The 20,907-nt window shown below is 46.8% G+C and overlaps 1 protein-coding gene across 4 annotated transcripts in view; it reads right to left on the reverse strand.

Moving 5' to 3' along the window:
- tnrc18 (trinucleotide repeat containing 18) overlaps nt 1-20,907 on the reverse strand; it is a 46,246-nt gene extending 25,339 nt beyond the window's left edge. For 3 of the 4 annotated variants that reach the window (XM_035181738.2, XM_035181737.2, XM_035181736.2), the window contains exons 1-5: nt 20,710-20,907; nt 18,734-19,070; nt 7,047-7,187; nt 3,241-3,345; nt 1,027-2,949 (exon numbers count right to left, since the gene is read on the reverse strand). In XM_035181738.2, coding sequence (XP_035037629.2) covers nt 1,027-2,949; nt 3,241-3,345; nt 7,047-7,187; nt 18,734-18,941 — 2,377 coding nt within the window. In that variant the 5' untranslated portion in view covers nt 18,942-19,070; nt 20,710-20,907. The remainder of the gene's footprint in view (nt 1-1,026; nt 2,950-3,240; nt 3,346-7,046; nt 7,188-18,733; nt 19,071-20,709) is intronic. The other variant, XM_035181739.2, reaches the window with a different exon arrangement.

A 20,907-nucleotide genomic window follows, 5' to 3' on the forward strand; every position in this document is an offset into this window, starting at 1 on the left:
GCGTTTATTTAGAGCACTTCATTCTTAACACAGGGGAATGACGCTATTAAACCAATCACTCGGCTCAAGCAAGGAAATGAATAAACCCCCAACAGGGATGCATGTGCACGCACACGCGCAGATACATAAACATTTTCACTGTAATGCAAACAATTCCTCATGTACACTCTCACACTCACACACACACAGCCGTCACTCTCAAGACTAATCCATTGCTTAGCAACGCTATCATGGTCTTATTGTAATTCAAGACTTGTTTGTAGCTTTTAGCTTCACTCTGTAATGAAATGTTTAATGCAGAGAGGGTGGAGGTGGGGTTGAAGAAAAGAGGAAGAGAAAGGGGCCTGAGGTGGGACCAGGAGGGACGGCCCCTGCAAAGACCTTCTCAGAGAGAGAGAGAGAGAGAGAGGCTGAACTGTGGATGCATGGAGCTGAGAGAGAAACAGAAACCAGGGGAGATGGAGTGGGAGCACTGTCGCTGAATGACCTTGATGTCCAAGAATAGAGAGCACTATGGCAGGAATTGCTATGCAGCACGGAGAGCTGACTCGCCAAGAGGAGCCTTTCAACAAAATGCATCCCATGACACGATTAGCGAAAAGTTCTTTTGACTATTATGGTCACGTTACACGCATGAACACCTCAAAGTCAAACAGGGGCGGAGGAAATATGACTTTAATCTGAAAGAAAATGAATCCTCTATTATTCATGGGAAACCAAAATGAGGAATCACATGTTCTTGGTTCATTTAACTAAACGGATCCATGTTCCCTGCAGGCCCACAGTCCAGAGCAGAAGCAGGAGAGAGTACATTGGAAAATGTTTCAAATATATTAAATACACTTGGTTTAACTTGTCAGAAAGAAATATAAAGATCAGCCGAGTGACCCTCACCACTTGTTTGTGTCGAAGTGCTTTTAACTATTTAATTATTCAGGTGTATGCTTTTATTCACATGCAAAACACAGACAACAAAGTTTTTCTTGAGTTGTTAGCAGAATGTGCACCTGAGTCAAATCATCTTACCTTTAATAGCTGTTTGCAGAAGGGGTCTCTGTGTGTCTGAGGGTCCACTGGTTGGTTTGCTGCTGCTCCCACAGTCCCTCTGTCGGGCCACAGCGACAGCGATGCCGACCGGAGGGTGCCGCACCTCGCCCTCCCCCTCCCGGCCAAATGAGCGAGCGCTGTCCGGCCGCTCCTGCTCCCTCTTCAGCTGGGGAGGAACCCTCAACGCCCCTGAACAACCAGATCCGACTGATAGCCTTTCCCTCTCCCTTTCTCTTTCCCTCTCTCTCTCTTTTTCCCGGTCCCTCTCTCTTTCACCATCCATGCCAATGTTACCCAGACCCCCAAAGGGCCCTCGGCCGTCTGCGGCGAGTCTGGCCGACCCAGGACCTTCAGCAGCAAAGTTTCCACTGTATTTGATCAGACTCTGCATGGCTGAAACCTCCTGGGGGTCCGATTCGGCCCCCCCAGCTCGCTCGCCCCCACTGGACCCTGCCACCAGTGACCCCCCGGGTCGGTAGAGAGCTGATGGGTCCAGGTAGCGTCTCTGACTCCCCTCCTCACCTGAACGCCCATGTCCATGTTGGGAGGTGTGAGTCTGGGGAGAATGGCTGTGGGAGTGTGGGTTGTTGTTGGGCCGGTGACTTGTGTGTGGGGACAGTTGTGTTTGTGTAGGTTGGCTGTGGGGTGAGGAGAGTGTGTGTCCGTGTTGAGCTGCCAGAGCAGCCATGTGAGTCGTGGCATAATTAGCCAATGGGCTGATGTTATTCCACTTAGGCTCCCCCCCTGCACGCTCCATACCCAATCGGATTGAGTGTTTAGAGGTGTCCCTGGTTTCTGGGCTGAACCTTGATTGACTGGAGGAGTACGATGGGTCCTGTACCCGTTTACCAATGGAACCATTGGAACAAATGACTGAACCTTCCTCTCTTTGATTGCTTGAATCGCCAGACTGGGAGAGTCGAGGATGATCCATCAGGCTCCTCTCAGGAAGCCTGTAGCTCTCCCGTTCACGCTCCCGCTCCCTGTCTCTCTCCCGTTCACGCTCCCTTTCTCTCTCCCGCTCACGCTCTCTGTCTCTCTCCCGCTCACGCTCTCTGTGTTTGTCACGGGCCTGTGAGGCGATCTGGATCGGCCCAGCCCGCTCGTCGTAAACCTCCACAGAAGGCACATATGTCGGTGCAGTGACTCGCTGTTCTCTGTTAGGGTCTCTGGGCGTGGAGGGGTGGGGCAGACCAGCTAGCGCAGGCGGAAGGGCGTAGGAGATTTGGAGATTCGCAGCCGACGTGGCCGCAGAATCGCTCCGCCTCAGTCTGTCTGGTTGAGAGTTTGAGTTATTTGAGTTATGGTTGTGATGGGGTCGAGAGCCGCCCTCTTCATCCCGACTCCTCCTGTCCATTTCTGGTACCTGGAACCTGCCCGCACCCCCAGGTGAAGGGAAGGTGGGCTGTAGAGGAGAAGGCCTGGATCTGGCCTCCACTGTTGAGGGATGAGAGTGTGATTTCTGCTGGTGGAGGTGAGGATGAAAAGACCAACCATCTCTGTCTCTCTCCGTGTCCCGGTCCCTTTCTTTCTCGCGCTCCCGGTCCCCACTCCTCGCCCGGCGCTCCTCCTCGCTCCGCCCTTCTTGTGTCAGGTCCACCACACTGTGAGGCCGCTGCTCCTCTCTTGACCGCTGCTCCTCTCTTGACCGCAGCTCCTCTCTTGCCCGCTGCTCCTCTCTTGACCGCTGCTCCTCTCTTGACCGCAGCTCCTCTCTTGACCGCAGCTCCTCTCTTGACCGCTCCCTGTCCCTCTCTCTCTCCCTCTCCGCCCGGTAGAGCCGGTCCCTACCGCAGTCCCGGGACGTCCTCTGAGGGGGCGTGGAGCTGGACAGGGCGGCCGGGGGCGCAGCCGGAGGATGGAGAGGAGACTGGCTCAAGGAGGCCGGCAGGTAGAAACCCTCTGCAAGAAAAAAAAACATTAAAAACAAATGAGTCTAAAAACTAACAGATGATAAAGATTCATGCAGACTGCAGCACAGAGGTGAACTTAATCTGTCAACTTGCTTAGAAAAAGAAAAGAAAATAAATCCTGAGTTCCATCTGCCAGCCGAACGACTCTGGCTGCAGGTCTGCTCACTAAAAAGACTTAACCCTAATCCTGCTGCTACTGATGTATGGCAGGATATGAGAGGATATGAACTCTAAACTCAGCCGTTTGTCTCCACGAGGGTCTTTGGTGACAGTGACTGACCTTTATGTGAGTCGTAGAGAGGGTGCTGCGACAGCGAGGGAGGTTCAAGGTGCCCCAGGGACAGGTAGGGGCTGGAGTACAGGCTGCTGGGCAGCGGGGAGTAGCCTGAAGACACACACACACAGAACATGTCACACACTTAGTCACATTTCTGATATATCATTGATGTAATGTCTTGGCCTCCTTGAGGTTTTAAGCCTTTGGGAGGATTAGGACGACCCCTGGAGGATGTGGATAGAAGCATCTTCTGTTGTCAGCTAACAAATATAGATTAATAGTGCATTCATGTCATGTTGGACAAATGGGATGAATTTGTTCCTGACGGGGAAAACATGAACGCCTCCTCAAAGTCAGTACGACAGAGAATTATGGCAAATTAACGGGTAGAAAACTCATTTATTTTTAATTAAGTTTGGAAATTATGAGAATTAAGTCGGACTTTTAGGTAATGTGCCATTTTCCAGAAGCAATAGGAGAAGATAAGACCATTGCCTACGTTAAAATGAGGAACATGGAGTTTCTTGTTCAACTTTAGTATTTAGGTTTAACAAACACTTGATCTTCAGAGTATCGGGACTTGGGAAGATTGTGAGAGAAACTGAGTCTATTCCGAAGAAAGAACCACACAGACTTACAGGAAGTTCCCTCTTTTGTGGAGGAGGAAATGTTTGGTAGCGGGAGTTTCTCAGTTTCTCAAGAAACAATGAACTCGTTATGTGGAACTCCAGCGAAACAGGTTCTCCACGCTACTCATATCCTAAAAAATATTAGACATTAAATTATGACAAGCTATATCAAATTCTCCCCATATCTTTCTTCAATATGCCCGTGATTCTCCATCGTGAGTCAAAGCAGCTTGAACAGTCTCTTAAAAGACATAAAAATCAGTCTCCTTTCTGTTTTTGTTTGTTAACATTTGTTTTGTACTGTGGTGTTAGGTTGTGACCATTAGCCGCTGTCCACATAGTGACCTGCATTGGTAGGAAGGTTATTTATAACCAGTTAGTAACATCTAATCTAATCTAATATATCTTCTTTGTAAAGCATGTTTACACATCCAAACTTTAAAGCACAGGAATACAAAGTCAGAAGCATCTACTTTGATATTTTAGTCATAGTTTCAGTCTTTTTCTGAGAATTTGCTGCTTTTATACTGTAAACATCTGAAATTATCTCCTTGAATTCTGAGAAACAGTTTAGCCATTTTTCATTTCTGTTTGCCTATTTATACACAGTCATCACATTGGTAAGATTATTTTTCCGTTAACACTTTAATCATGTTAATCGTTCTACACTGACTCGGTAGTTTAACCTCTTGTCACCTACAACAATTCATTTTGTCCATGAGTGTTGGGCAAGAGTCTGCCCGTCAGCCAGCTGCTGCTCTCAGAGACCAGGTCTTAATATAGACAAAGCCTTGCACTCTGGTGTAATGCTCTGGATGTCAGGGCAGAGCTGGCTGCTACTCGGACGCTGGCTGATGACACCGAGTTAAGCCACAAGTAAAAAAAAAAAACGACCACCACCCAGAATGAGTGAGACATTCCCTGTTCCCACACTCCGGCCATTCCCAGAAGTATCAAAGCGCCGCTTAGTGTTCCAGCACTAAGTGTCGGGGAGCAAAGCTGAAGTATAAATCTGTCCGCTGTCCGTTTTGAGACGGGCAGAAATGGAGACGGCCCGGGGAGGCGGGTGGTTGGGGGCGTCAGCGGTGAGAGGAAGGCACACAGAGACAGAAATATAAGAGGAATGATGTGACGAGAGTAGAGGAATGCAGGATAGGTTTCTTGCAAAGCTCCCTTTAACCACAGTTAACAGCTAACCTTGATCTCTGACAGGTTAGATACAGGCGTTCCTGTGACGCTACGGTGCATCGCAGGCATATCCAAAGTAACTGCTGCCTGGAAAAAAAAACGTCTCCAGCTTTTAGAAACTTTAGCTGCTATTAAAGCCCCTCACCAGGTATTAAGAGTCTCTTTGAGCCAGTGAAGGATTCTATTCATATCAGAGCAAGTCAAGCCTGCACGGCTGCTTATGTCTGCAGGAGGTTTCAGCTTCTTTAGCTCTATATACTCAAGCTTCAGCTCAGGCTCAACTTTAAGTCAAGCGTCTAAAGTCCATCGCTCTTCATCCCTCCCTTCTCTGGCTTCATGGGAAGTCATGCAGGGTGCGTCTTGGCAGGAAACAAGTGGCTGACCTGAGCTTCATTAAAAGTCACCCTCCTCCTGTTTGCGGCCTACAGGAGAGTTTAGGTTAAGCCCCTTTTCCACTGGTCAAAAAAAACCACTAACACCCAATAACATTTCGTCTGCAATGGGAACAGATACAATCGGAATTCACTCCCAGGCCAAATGAGGGGATTCAATCGTCTCCGGTGATGGAAACATTACACCTGGGTGAACTTGCTAATTTGGCAAGACAGCAAGGTGAGAGAGCTCCTCCGTTTACAGTGTGGGATATCGAACATGATGCACCGGGGGGAAAACCAGTGAGGTAAACTCCTCCACTGGCAATGGGAAACGTGTCAATAACCTTTAAGCAGGTTTACTAACCGTTATAAAACAGTGTAAAATAGGAATAATATTTACTCCCGGGTCACGGTACTCTTCGTCTTCCTCTTCTTCAAGAAGCTGCAACATTATAACATGCATTGAACTGCCGGGCGTGCTTATTGGTTTTTAAACCTTGTGAACAACGTGTGACTTGTTCTGTGTATTGTGCAAGATGCAACACTGGCAAGACAGCGAGGTGAGAGAGCTTCTCAGTTTCTGTTGCATTTCTGACGTCAACCACACCACACTTTTTTAGGATTTTAGATTCAGGTTTACCCATGTATGAAAAAAAGTGCATATACCTGCTAATGTTGGTGTTAAAGAGGTGTTAGATTTGCCTGGTTCAGCACAAAGAAACAAAAAAGGGTTATGAATATTTCCTGGCTCTGAATTAACTTCAGTTGTAATCCCGTGCCTGCGCCGCCCCCTTGAAGTGACCCTGAATAGCAGAAAGTAAACTCAAGACAAAAATCTCAAGGAAAACAAAAAAACAAACTAATCACATATAATCTGATTTGCTGTGTTTGGAAAAGCACCGAACAAGATCTGTCGCGCAGGTGATGCAATCCGCTTTAAAAATGGAATCCATTCGTCCTTCTCGCTTTACCGTGCCAAAACGCACTGCGAAATGTGTCTCCTCCTATCTGACCTTCTACTCCAGAGAGATTTGATAAGGAGACACAGAAGGACATGAGGGAACGAGGAGGGAACAGAGATTCAATCGCACACTGAGCAGGCCAGAGGAGGAGCACGAGGAGAGAGGGGAAGGACTGAGAGGACAAAACACATGAAAGATACTCCCAGTCCTTCAGGGGTATATATGAACATCAGTGTCTAAAAGCGTGCTCATAAGCTAGGTCAGGAAAGACGTGTCGGAAAGTGGGGCAGGAGCGATAGAGACGGAGACAAAGTACTTACTGGACAGGAAGTTCAAAAAAAGAACAAGTGAGAGAAAGATAGATTACAGTAACGCATGACAGGCGAAAGTAAGAGACCAGTTGTGGACATGGGGAGCGAGACGCATTTAGGACAGAGCCAGGAGAAGAGCTACCAGCAGAGACAGAAATGGAACAGGATCCCACTGGAGTAAGCAATGAGGAGCAGAAGAGGAACAAGCCTCCTGGGCATTGGACGGAGCAGACTGTGATGTCATGTGTCTTCTAGCATTTCAATTATGTACGGAGACGGAAAGGAGGTCAACAGCAAAGAGAGGGAGAGACAGAGAGACATAAATGTTTGTGGAGGCGAATTTACCTTCATGAGGGTGTGATGCCCAGAGCTGAGCCATCTGCAGGCTGCTGGGATTGGCCGATCTGTACGCAGGGTCAGAGGTCAGGGGGGAGGGGCCTGGATAACCAGACAGGAAGTGACCGGAGCCTGTCGGGAAGGCATCGCCTAGGAAAAAGAGAGAGAAAACTGTCAGTCAGCCTCGTACCACAAGAACCAAACTAATAACAGACGAAGACGATCGATTGTTACTATACATTCTATCACTTTCCCCATTGTGTGTGTGTGTGCGCGCGCAATCAATACACGCTGATGTGTCTATGCCGAGGCAGTCTGTTGTAATCACATTATTACCGAGCCACCGCGCACTCCATTTCAACAAGAGAGACCACAGACAGACTGCAGTCCGAAGAAGACGACAGTTAATGTAACCACCGACTCAAACCACAGTCGTCACAACAGCACTGGACTCATCGTGTGGTGTTGAGGCTTCTTCAACTGGGAGGAAGCAGTGATGTGACGGGGGCATTAAGGGCATCACATCCGCCTTGTTGATCCCACACTCTCTTTCTCTGGAGTTTCTCTAACCAGCCCTCGGGTGTAAAGTCCACAGAAAGTCAGAAGGAGCTGATGTGTGAACACAGCAGGACGTTTTACGCAGGATCCACCGCGAGCGACTGGGCTTGTTGACACTAACTTTAATACGTTTTTTAAAAAACACATTACTTCTACAGCAAATATCAATCCGACAAAAAAAGACCTATTTAATGTGAACAAATGATCTACTCTGCTCAAAGTGAGGTGTGTGTACAAAACACATTGACGTCACACACCTCACCATTAAAACCAGATCCATCACTCTCACCCACAGAGTGAATTCTCATAAAACATTTCATATCTCAACATGATAACAGCTATCGATTGTTTTTATTACACTTGTTTTTATTAGAGCCCCCCCCCCAGCCCATGTGTGTGTGTGTGCGCACCATTGACTACTAGTAAACTTTGAACCTTTGAACCTTTACTGCCTCTTTCAATCACAACCTTCTCTGGAAACGGTTTCATGTTTAGCTGAGGTTTCCCCTCCACCCCGCCCATTACCGAACGCACCGCACAGCCATTACCCTGATAAAACTAACCATGTGTGTAGGGGAAAGGGTGCTGTCTGTACGAGGGGGAGGGGGCTGAGTGGGTGTGGGTGTGTGTGTGTGTGAGTGATTCTGTATTAGTCCTGTGGGAATCTGAGAGACATGCTGTGCTTGCTGAGTTTTCCCCTGCATCTAAATCAGTACATTAAAACCACAGTCCGTCAGCGCCTGTGCACTCACACACACACACACACACACACACACACACACACACACACCTTAAATCAATAGCAAATGCTGCTTTCCAATTAATCACAAACAGGCGTGTAGACCCAGATTTATTCAAGCTTCTTCATGTCTGCATGTATGTGCGTGTCTTTTTTTTGGGTGTGTGTACTCAGGGCCTCTGTGTGTGTGTTGTGGCTGCCCTGCATCTTGTTATGATCACTGACATGTGCAACAGTTCCTTGTGTGTTTGCAGTGAATGCCCTTCGAGTCAGAGACACTGCAGGACACACACACACACAGTGATTAATCTTCGGTTAGTCTCAGTACGTTAACTCAGCTGGAAAAACACCCCCCCTTGTCCTGTGCGGAGCGTTGAAGAGCAGCACAGCGACAAGGTTTCACTTCCACACAGACCCCACCTACTGGGTTACAACGTGTTATTCATTATAGCGTAGCCTTACTCATACACAGAAGTGATTAGAGCCCATCTGTCTCACTGCCATCATCCGTTATATCCTGTTCATCAACACAATTCAAATCGCTGACGTCCAAAAGAAAAGCATACGTCGCCAAAATTGTGAAATTGAGCAACTGTGACCTAGTTCCTTGCAACGCTGAATGCAAATAACTTCACACTTCATCTAACAGCACAGTGGCTGCACCTTATCGATCTCGTCCTCCTTGATAAAAGTTAAAATTGAACCGCTGTCAAAAATGTTGGATAAATAAACGCTGTTGCACTCAGGAGTTCACCGAGTCTTCCTGTGACTGCCTCTGCCAACAAATCATATCCTTCTTCTTCGGGTAGAATCACGATTAGCAAACCAAAATCAGGATTCATCCCACAGATTCAGACCTCATCCACACGAATACGTTTTAATTTGAAAACATATCAACCCTGCTACGGCTACACATGGCCTCCACACTAGTCCGGAGTTCTAGAGCAGCTGAAACGGTGAAGTTTGGAAACAGCGGCTTGCTACCATTTTAGTTTGGAAATGATGATGTATAAACCGCTTGCTGATTGGGTCTTTTCGGTCACAGCTAGGCCTTCGCCGATTCGTCAGGCTCCTATCACATGACCCTTCTGGAGGAGACCAGATCTTATTCAAGCAATCTGTGACAATTCCCATGTCCAGCACAACGCAGATGCCCAGTGTACGTGAGTGGTGGCGTGATATGCGTTTTCAGGCGTGTTGGTACAGACAGTGATTAAAAACTGAGTTGAAGTTTATTTTTTTTTAAATACAAAGAACCCTTTTTAAACCGCCACCTTTCCACCCTTCACTCCAGTGCGTGCATGTGTGTCAGGCTACGTGCCAGCGGTGTTGTTATAACAAATCATTCTCACCTAGAATCCATTTCCTAATTGTTACCTGGTGTGTGAGGAACAAAATGTAGACGTAGCCCCCTTGACACACACACACACACACACACAACACACAGAAGACATTCACACACACACACCACCTGTCAAGGATGTTGAAGTCCTGTAGGATGTCAGCAGTTTCCATTCCTTCAGGCCAAACACCAGGGTCTCACACGCACTCTCACACAGACACACACACAAAGATGCCCCAGTAGAGTGCAGATCAATCTCAGCATCACAGCCGCCTACAGGCCTTTTATTCATGTGCGCACACACACACACAAACCTTCATGCCAGTGTTCAGTGAAAAAAATAAAAACCTAAATTCCCATTCCCCCTTCCTGAACAGTGTAAAGGAGGAAGAGGAGGGAGGAGAAGAACGAGGGGAAACATTTGTGCTCTTCGTTCCAGAAACAACATCCAAATGGTAGCTGAGAGGGAAACATTTCTTTAAATGTTTTGAAATGACTCTTTCATTACCTCCCTCTCTTTTTTTCACTGTGCCCTTTCCTTCCTTCCTTCCTCTCTCTCTCTTTCCCTTTACAACTCCATCCCACTTTCCCACCATGGACACACACACACACACCAGTTGGCTCTCACTTCACAAGACAGTTAGTTTGCCATATTGGGATAAGAGAGTTGCCAAGAAACACGCTCTCTGACTCCCAACACGTTCTGAGCCTCCATTTTCAGATCCTCATAAGAAGCGTATCTCGGAATCAGAGAAGAGGAGGAGGAGGAGGAGGAAGAAGAGGTCTGCTGCAAATGAATTCTGATAGAGACGAAGCTGTACATCCGACACACACACACACACACAAAACAATACTGGAACACGTACAAAAACACAGAAGATACGAGAGAGAAAAACTCTAGTATAAATGTCTGACACACACACACACACACACACACACACACACACCACACCACACCACACACACACACTGTGAACCCATCTGTTACCCATCAGTGGTACTCAGAGCTGGGTTAGCTTGAGGGGAATCTCTATTGATCTCTGTTTTTCATTCCCGGCAAGAAAAACATTCAAACAGTAAAACTGTGCAGGGCTGTCCGGCTCTGCCACAGCTATAACTGGCACACTGACACTGGTAACCATTAATCCTGACTGTAAAGCAGAGGAAGCGCTCCCCACACAAACACGGGGGTGAAACGTGTGTCTGTCAACAGAGACTGCATCTCTCTTTGTGAGTGTGTGTGTGTGTGTGTGTGCGCGCACGCACACAACCAGGCTGCGAGCATGTGGCTTTAAGTGTGTTAATGATTTCAAAATGTACAAGTCTGGGTTTCCTGTTTTCTGGGCTGTTTAGAGGAAACTATTTTGTTTGTGTGTTTGTGAGCTCAAGCTGAACACAAGCGGTTTCGCAAGTTCACAAATACCTCGGCTTTTACGATGAGCTCAAGTTTCGACATGGTCAACTTTTAGTTTTGCATATCACGGTGCAACATGTTAATAAAGCCCCTCTTTCCACTGGTGAAAATGCCCACTAACATCTGGCTTTTGTCTGGAGTGGGAATGGATATAATCTGCATTAATTGCTGGGTATAATGACAATAGACACAGGTTTTTAAATCCGCTCCTAACGGCTGTTACAGAAACCAGACACCAAGGTGAACGTGCCAATTTTGGCAAGACAGTGAGTTGAGGGAGCGCTTCAGTTTTCGGTGAATTCGTGACATCGCCCCAGGGGTAAAAAAAAACAGAGAGGCAAACTTTTCTACTCGCAATGGGAAAGGAGCCAGTTGCCTTTTTAACTCATGTTCATAAACAGCTAATTTTGGTGTAAAGGAGGTTTCTCGAATGAGTCTCTTGCTTTGCTGTACAGTTTTGTTGATGAAGCGGTTTCGCAATTTTCAAAGGAAATGTACAGCGTACAGAGCAGAGTCGATCAAATAATTTTGTGTAACTCAGAAAATAACAGGTCTGGAATGTCTATGTATCAGACCATACCAGGATATGGAGTCACCTCGGAAATGTTTGGTATTTTACCTCTGTACTCTGATTAAGGAGGGTGTAAGAGATGGTGTCGTATTTGGTAAAAACACCTTAAATGGGAAGTTTAAAAAAGCCTGTGTCAAGAAAAGAGGGAAATAACTGAAAATGAGCAAAGGCTGTTAACTGCTGAGCTTTCGTATCTTCTAAGAAAAACAGAAACTAGACATAAGTCAAAATGGCAGAAATGTAATCATGCCAATGACAACAATTGTTTGTTTCCTCTCTTATATACATTTTGTCTGTCTAATGCGTCTTGTATGTTTATGTTTATGTAAAGCCCTTTGAGTTGCCGCTGGGTCTGAAATGTGTTGTATAAATAAACGTGCCATGCCAATAAAAATTGTAGAGGGAGAACATATGTTTTTCCATCGCACCTATAAATAAGATGCACATCATGGATGTAATGACGCAAGCGGTGCATGACGAAAATCTGTTTCTACATTAAATTATTGGAATAAAACGAATTTTGCCAAAACAAAACAAATGCTTAGGTTTCAAAAATCAATCAATCAGTCAAAGGTTTTAGAAACACCCAAATTTGTCCAGTTTATATTGAAATGTCAGCCGGTCACGGTGTTAAACAACGAGACGCGGTGCAAAGGGAAGTGGAAAACTACTCATCGAAAAGAAAAAACAGCTGAGAAGTAACTTCAGGGACAGCGACTGAACCCTGTTATTAAACTGGTCCTGCTGCTGAATTATTTAAGACCATATCATAAGCTCCAACTTTATCAGTTCTGCTCTCAGTAGTTAAAATAGATTTTCTATTTATTATAGAGACATAAACGTTATCTTGCAAATTTTCTCTCTCCACCTCTTCCGATTAAGACATTTGTCTATTCTGCATTTTACACTGTCTCCAATCTAGATCTTTCTCTCTCTGCACCGTGCGCACACACACACACACACACACACACACCTTGCTGGTTTTAGTGAGACTTAGTTGTCAAAGCGGACAATGCTTGTTGCTACAGGTGCAACAGGTCTTCTGCATGTGGGGGTGGAAACTCGAGACGTCTCTGGAAACATGTAGAATGTAAGTCCATCACATGCATGTGGAGAAACACACAGTTTAACTGCAAAGCTCTTAGTTCATCCGTCACTGTCCCGGCTCTGTTGTGTGTGTGCGAGCAGCCTGGAGACCACACACACAGGGAACCAAACTATACAAACACTGGTTACTGATTAAAAGTAAGGATTAGCCAAATGACTGTTGTGGGTGTTTTCATAACTTCAGTCTGAAATGGTTGGAGCAGGCAACATAAACATATGTAACTACATAACACGAGAAAGAGGGTGAGTGTTGCAGTGCCAGTAAAATCTTAACAATACCAACAACGTTGTGTTTTAACGTTTCAGCTGCTGAAACTCAGACTCATGTGTGTTTGAACCTCGTTGTGTCAGGCTGACAGTCAAATCTGCTGTGAAGACTGCAGTTGTTATTTTAAACACACACGCACACACACATACCCAATACCAGCAAATGTGAAGGACCCACACACAATCATGCAGTGTCACACACATACAGAATGGTATGCACAGTTGCACGTCACAGGTGCAGTGAAACACACACAGACACATATGTACTTAAAGACATGTGACGAGTACTAGTTAAACCTGTAGCACAGGATACTGCTGTGTGCTATAATGACAAATATCTATTGTTTCAATATCACGTTCTATCGTTGATTTTTTTTAATGCTGTAAAATCACTCTGTACGACAACGTTTTTTTATTATTATTGGGATGATACTGGGTTTTTCCACAACACACGCAGGGGAAGAAATGTATATGAAAGCAACACACACATGTTGGAGAGTGAAGGGGTCATTCCAAACAGGAATAGGACTCTGTTGGGTGTTTTCTGTCAGACTGAAGTGGTTTGGTTATGACACGGACTAGAAAATCCTACTTTACAAATTATACAACAGACACAACACACTCCCAACACAACTAACCTGGTTTACCAAATGTACCGTCTCACAAGAGTTTAAAACTTAACATCCGCAGAGACACGGCCAGAAGTAACGTGAGAAATAAGAGTAAGAACATGTATCGTTATCTGGTGACTTTCATAATCTGATTTAAGAAATGTGTGATGAACGCTATCAACTATTCACAGGAAAGAAAAGTGAAGAAATAAGTAATAACTGGTCGATTAAATGAGACCGTTCCTGGGGTGTTAGTGCCGAGAGGAAAAAAGCTCAGCAAGGACAATTAAGTGAGCAAATTATTCGGCCGAGTTAATCTCAGGATGATTTAAAACTAAATGGCAGATGTCAGTTAATGGTCAGAGGTGCAGGTCGCCCGGGCGGCTCAGCTGGCTCAAGCACATAATTAAGAAACAGTCGAATGTGGCTTCTCTCACACGTCAGACCTGCTCCCTGTGTGTCTTTCGTGTCACTGCGCATTCTGAAATGCGGGTCTCCGGGGAGGAATATTATAAACCTTATGTAACGGGACACGTAGCGAGCGCGACATGCCGCCAAACCGACAGACACAAGGCAGTGTGTGACCTTTGTGTGTCGGAGGGTGTTGTTTGAGTCAAAGGAAGGTTCTGGCAGAGGGAACGACTTAGCTAATGCTTTAGGTATTTCAACATGCCACAGCACGCTCTTCCACACACACATCTGTCACTCTTGTGTTTGACAGCTGCGCGTGTGTGTGTGCGCATTGTTTGTGTGCGTGCGTGTGAGTGACTGTGCGTGTCATTAGTCTGCCTCTGACAGGTTTATTGTAGCAGGGCAGTGGAGCCTTGTGCCTTCTCTTAAGGGAGCCTGTTTTCTCTCCTGAAAGATTCAATTAAACTGAGAGACGATGCGTCCGAGCCACATCACACACACACACACACACACACACACACACACACACACACACACACGTAAGAGTCTGTGTCTTGAAAACATATAAACACACACTAACCACATTAATGTTAACGTAAACAGACACATTAACCAAGTAGAGTGGAAGACAAATGGGCATCGGGCAAGACAACCCTGGCCTGCCACGCACACTGCATGAATTATACTTACACCCCTGTACCCATGAGTGAGTGTGTGTGTGTGTGTGTGTTTTTACATTTGAAGGGCCACCACATTCATCTAACCATGTTTGAATGTGTTGTGGTCAGGATAAATCTCCTCCTTTCTCTCTGCAGAGACTCCCAGGGGGAAACCCCGGCTCTAACTGCACTAAGCACAATCACATGCTTCTATTCCCATACACAAGAGCTCAATCCTCTCATCTACACTGATACTCACTCTCACACGCATGCACACACACACCTCAGCTCTTATCCTTGGAAAACAAAACCCTGCTTTCCACCTTAGGGACTGTGCCCATTTATTTCTCCTTTTCCATTTGTCTTGAGCGAGTTTCATCTCTATCTACTGATTCCTCTTCTCTGCCCTCCCCATGACCCCTACTTTTGACTCACCCGTCTCACTCCCATCCTCTGCTGCTGAACACTGACGATGCGTGTGCATGCTTGTGTGCACATGTGGGTGTGTAGGAGACAAAAGAGCAGAAAAGTTGCTTGTTCAGGTGCGTTTATCCCTTAAGCCACACAGATGAGGGGCGTCATCTTTGCCTCATTAAGCATCCATTTGTTCCAAACTGCACTCCCCAAACTTGTACGGTCATTATATATATTAAAAGCAATCATCTACAACAATGCCCTAATGGATATAACACAACTGGGATTCATCCTCCAACCAGTCTGTGCACGCTCCCACATGAATATCTGCTCTGAACACCCAGGAAAAAAAGCTGCAGAGGAAATTATGTGTTTTTACTTTTCCTGCAGCTGCGGCAACGTAACTTTGTTTGTTTAAAGAGATAAGAACTTAGTTAATTTGCCAAAATCCATTCAAAGAGATGTTGAACACAGTTTGATCGTCAAATGATAACTAAGTAACGCAATGCAATAGAGTATTTGGCAGCAAAAATGCCTTTCACAGGAAAACTCCCTGCTCATCCTTAGATTCCTGATACAGTTCAAAAAAATAAACTACAGCCACATCAACCTTTAACAGAAATAGTACAGTTTTGAAAATAAAAAAGCATCTGTGGCCTCGTCTCCTCGGTGCAGTCGCGTTTGAGACGGTTCTACCTCCGCGGCTCTTGGATGCGAGAGTGAGGGAAGAGGACAGATGGCCTCAATCCGGTGATGGAGTCACCGGCAGACCTCCAGTAGACAGAGGACCATTCATAGCCATTTTACATCCTTAAACTGCGACTCAGACCTTATTGTGTGTTAATATATAACCTATGCTAAACAAAGGGTAATAAAATGATGTCTTTACACAGGGTCCCCTTTAGGCTACAAGCAGCACAAACGTCCACAATCTATTTGCAGCTTCACAATGCATTTAAAACAAATGTTAATCACACACACACACACACACACACACACACACACACACACACACACACACACACACACACACACACACACACACACACACACACACACACACACACACACACACACACACACACACACACACACACAGAAATAAAAGAGAGACTTTACTTCATTAAATCAGGTGGAGATCCTATTAAAACTGAGCTAAAAAATAAATTATGGGAGACCGCTGGGAAATAGGTGTGTGCTGGCAGCTATTAATGGTGAACCCTGCTATCAAGAGCTCAGCCAAACACAACTGTGCAGAAGATGTGGAGATCTTTTCCAGCACATGTAAACAACAGCAGCAGCAGGGCGGTCTCGGCTCCTCTGATTGCACACTGGCTCCTTGAGCGCTGGAATCATGCTGCTCATTGCAATTAAATGGGAACATTATCAACATTTGCGGTTGCTGAGTAATTATCACGTAACAGGCCTGTATGGTGTTATTACAAGCATGGGACCGAGATCTCAGCCGGGTTTGATGAATGTAATGTGTGGGGATTTGATATTGAGGAGCGCCATAAAGCTAAATGACCTGTGTCGTACAGTGGTGTGTTTCAGTGGGTGGAGGCAGCGAGTGTGCGTAGGGGAGATGAGAGTCAGGGAGTGAGAAGGTCAGTGTGTGGGCAGAATAAAATGCATCCCGTTTTAAAAGGAGTGTTTAAACTGCCAATCTGGGCCGGAACAGTGGCCGGGTCAATTCCACTTCACCAACTGCCCCCCCCCGCACCACATAGACTTGTCCCACACATGCATGTCTGCACACACACACACACACAGCACAAGCAGTTTTCAGCTCATTTCAGAGCCACAGGAGGGAGAATGGAAGAACATCGTCCCAGCGAAACTGCTCCTGCTGCTGCTGCAAAGACGTTTTTACCAGCAAATGGTGTTTGCAGGGTGAAACCCAAACGCCTCATCGTTTCACCTAAAAAACCTCCCCATGTTATTCTGGAGGCACAGAAATCCGCTGTCCCCTCGCACGTCTCTTTCCCAGAACATCCGCCAGTCATCCTTACCCTCCCTGCTGCGAGCTGGTTTTCATCTCTGACAGCTTTTCATGTGCTTGTGTGCGTGGAGTGTGTGTGTGTAGGCTCCGCCGGTGTGTCAAATTAACGCTTCATCAGAGCCCTGCCCTGCATGCACCACCTCACTTTACTAGACCTTCTGTACCCCACGCTCCAAGCGACAAGCACAGCACTGAACCCACGCTCGACGGCGAGGACGGGGGGGAACACAGACTCAGCTCGATATTATCATCCTCGGGGTTTACCTCTGAAAAGAAACCAGTAACTAGAAACTGTAATTTGATCTGCGTCTGCAGCTTCACGGAGATGTAAGTAACTCGATGACGGTGTTTGTCAGACTTTCCATTTTCCAAAAGAGGCGGTCGACAAACAGCATATTTGAACCCTGACCAGTTCTGACTTCCCGCTCTGACGGACCACAAAACTGTATGCAAACACTCACTGTTATCTTTTTAACACCGTGTTATTTTAAGACTTCCATTACTAATAGCAGGAACAGAGCTCAGTGTGCAGGCAGCAAAGTGAAAGAAAAATCACCAGCAGCTCTGCGGGGAATAACATTTACTGGATGATCTACTGACTGAAGCCAGGTAACACACACACACACACACAGTGATGTAAACAAACACATGGGGGTTTTCCCTCTGCCTCTTTTATGTCACACATTTTCTTTAATGGCCAAACACATCAAGATCATCCGCCTTGCATCTAAGGCGCGCACACACACACACACACACACACACACACACACACACACACACACACACACACACACACACACACACGAGTGATGTAAACAAACACATGGGGGTTTTCTTAAGGGAGCCAGTGCCTGTTTTATGCCACACCTTTTATTTAATGGCCAAACATATCAAAGTCCTCCACCTTGCACCTGATCTGCTCATTTAAACACACAAACCAGTTTCCTCACACGGTCCCTGGATGCACCTGGAGCAGCAGTGAATGTCCAACACAATTTATACAAACGCAGGGGAAGGGGGGGAAAAACAGCATCGACCATTTGCCAAATGTTCCCGAGGAGCAGCTTCATCACTTCAGATACTAGAACCGGAGCCACAGCCATTCCTCACTCGTACGATCACTCCGGCAAATTACCCCAGCAGGGGAAGAAGTGGTCCGTCATCAAGGTCACAACATTACCACCCCCCCACTCTCCCAAACACGGTCACACACACACACAACCTGCACTGGCGGAGTGATGGTCCACATGCAATCCAAAACCACTGCACCCTGACCTGCCGCAACAACATCCACACAGCCCGGTGGTGTGTCCGACAACCAGGCGGCAAGTGTGTTGCTGGAAACCCGCCTGGTAATTTTCCGCCGGTGCCCCCTCGCCGAGGAGCTTTATCACGGTGCCGTACTTTCACATGTGAAACTTGTCCCCGCTCCACAGCACCGAGGCTCGGTTCCCACTACACCGACACGATGACCGCACACTGTGCCGCGAACCGTGCGCATTTTTGGCGCAGCGTTATTCCAAGTTAATCATTGATAAACGGAGGGTTGTGCTCCGGTGGCACCGGCGGTAAGGCGACCTGGTGTCAGGTGTTGTACTCACTGTGGTGTGGATGGAGGTTAATGGCCGATGGCAAGAATTTTCCAGAGTGGAGAGGCGGCGGGTGACTCGCGCCCAAGTGACCGGGCGAGGGAGGGATCCTCCCGGCTGCTGCTGCTGCTCCGAGTCGGTGAGACTCCATGGCGAGCCCCGCCAACAACGGAGGTGGTACGTGGACGGATCGGGGAGGTCCGAAATCTCTGCCATCCATTATCCACACAGGGGAAAGTTATAAAAAGAAATTGTCCCCGTATTCCGAAAAAAAAAAAGACAGCGTCGGCTATGATAATGTCTTTAGTTTCCCAGGCGACCCGGGCTCCCTCTCAGCCATCCCGCTGACCTGGAAAACACAAGAGCAAAGCGGCGTGACTGTCGGTGCGAGGCGCAGAAAACTGTTCCGAACACTTGGAGGATTTCTCGCGTTTGCAGCGAACAGGCGGCCCCGAACGCGCAATGACGCAGTTTGGAAAACCACTTCAAAAACTAAACCCCGGGTCTTATCTGCTCGATGTGAGGGAGAAGCGAGGTCCTGCTAATGCATCAAAACCGCGGGTCTCGATGCGGGTTTAACTTATATCCACGATATTGTGGTGTGTGTGTGTGTGTGTGTTTCAGCGGAGTCGCGCCGCTCCTCCTCCCCGGCTGCAGAGCGAGCGAGGCGGCCGCTCCGGGGCTCCGCTTCCCGGGGAAACACGCAGGAGAGAGGCGGCAAGCTGGCTGCTCTGCCCCGGCCGTGAGAACACCGAGCGACCCCGCAACGGAAAACGCGTTTAACGGGGGAAAAATTTAACAACCTATTCTCCCTTTTTTTTTTAAATTTCTAATCATGAAATTGTTTTTATTCTAAACCGTAAACCAGCAATGGAGGCTCTGGGCCGGGCTGTAAACCAATACACCATAAATACTGCAGGCGCATCGCATATAAATTTCAAACGGGTTAAAAATAAATAAGGTCGCAAAAACCTGCATCATTAATCAGCGGGGCTCGCGGTGTTCTGTTGCCCGCAGAGGCGAATTCAGTCCGGGTTAGTTCGCCAGTGGACATGGGTGCTGCCCGGGGAGAGGAACCAGCAACCAGCCCGGTGAACCACTCGAGTTTAAAAACAGAAAACCCCCTCGTTTTTAAAAAGATATCGACAAAAGATGTGAGCTGATATTTAAATTTAAAAACACATTTTACAGCATTAATCGACGGATTGTTCAGTTGATCGAATCGGTTTAAATTGTTGATTTTACTCGTTTTCTGATTAAAAATAAATACAAACCGTGGGAGACGAGTAACGTTCAAAAACACAAAAATGAAACTTTTTGTTAGAAAAACCTCGAGACTTTATCCGCAGAGATTCAGATTCTCTGTCTCTGGGAATCCAACGAGTGTTTGTTGTTGTGCTATTTTTACGCATTTGCACGAAATATAAAAACACAAGTGAGTCAAATTAATTAAAGTTAAAAACAAGAAAAAACGCGAGTTAACCTCCAAGCAAGAGGCTGCGAGCGAACACACAACAGCGGTGACTCGTGATAGCCAGGCGGGCGGGAGGTGGAGGAAGGCTCGGTCAGAAAAATCACAATAAACGCTTCTTTCCTTTTTTCCTCCATTACAAAAACACAGCGGTCGCTCGTGTCGCCTGTGGCCGCGGTGGAGGGCTCTCCGGAGGGGCAGTGATCCAGGCGGCCGGTCGGCGGAGCTCCATGCGGCGGTGGTGCTGCTGGGAGGCGGCTGGCGGAGGAAGAAGCTCCGCGTCTCAGCCACGTTTCAAACTTTTCCACGGTTCCTCTAACGACGCCGCAGAAACTTTCGCGGAGGAAACGTCTCGGAAGTGCGTGTTTTCTTCAAACAAAACCAGAAAACTACAAAGCGAAACCTTCCGCGCCCTTTTCACGCACATTCACAACCTGGATTCTGTGTGAAAACAACAAGTTAGGTGGGAGAAGAAAATGGCAACAAGAAAAACAAACAAACCCGCCGAAGTGCTTACTTTGAATGGAGAAACAAAACCAAAAAGGGGGGGAAGGAGGTTTTAAAAAAAAAAAAAAAACACGCAAACGCTTGTTAAAATGGGCGCAGGTTGCGTGGAGCAGCGGAGCGACCCATCACAGGCTGGTCCGGAGGTAAAGTGGGGGAGAAGTTGTGGGGGGGGAGAGAGAAAAGCTCGCGACGCGTCCGTGAAAACTCA

This window comes from Hippoglossus stenolepis, chromosome 16, assembly GCF_022539355.2.
Source record: "Hippoglossus stenolepis isolate QCI-W04-F060 chromosome 16, HSTE1.2, whole genome shotgun sequence".
In the NCBI taxonomy this organism is placed as follows: Eukaryota; Metazoa; Chordata; class Actinopteri; order Pleuronectiformes; family Pleuronectidae; genus Hippoglossus; species Hippoglossus stenolepis.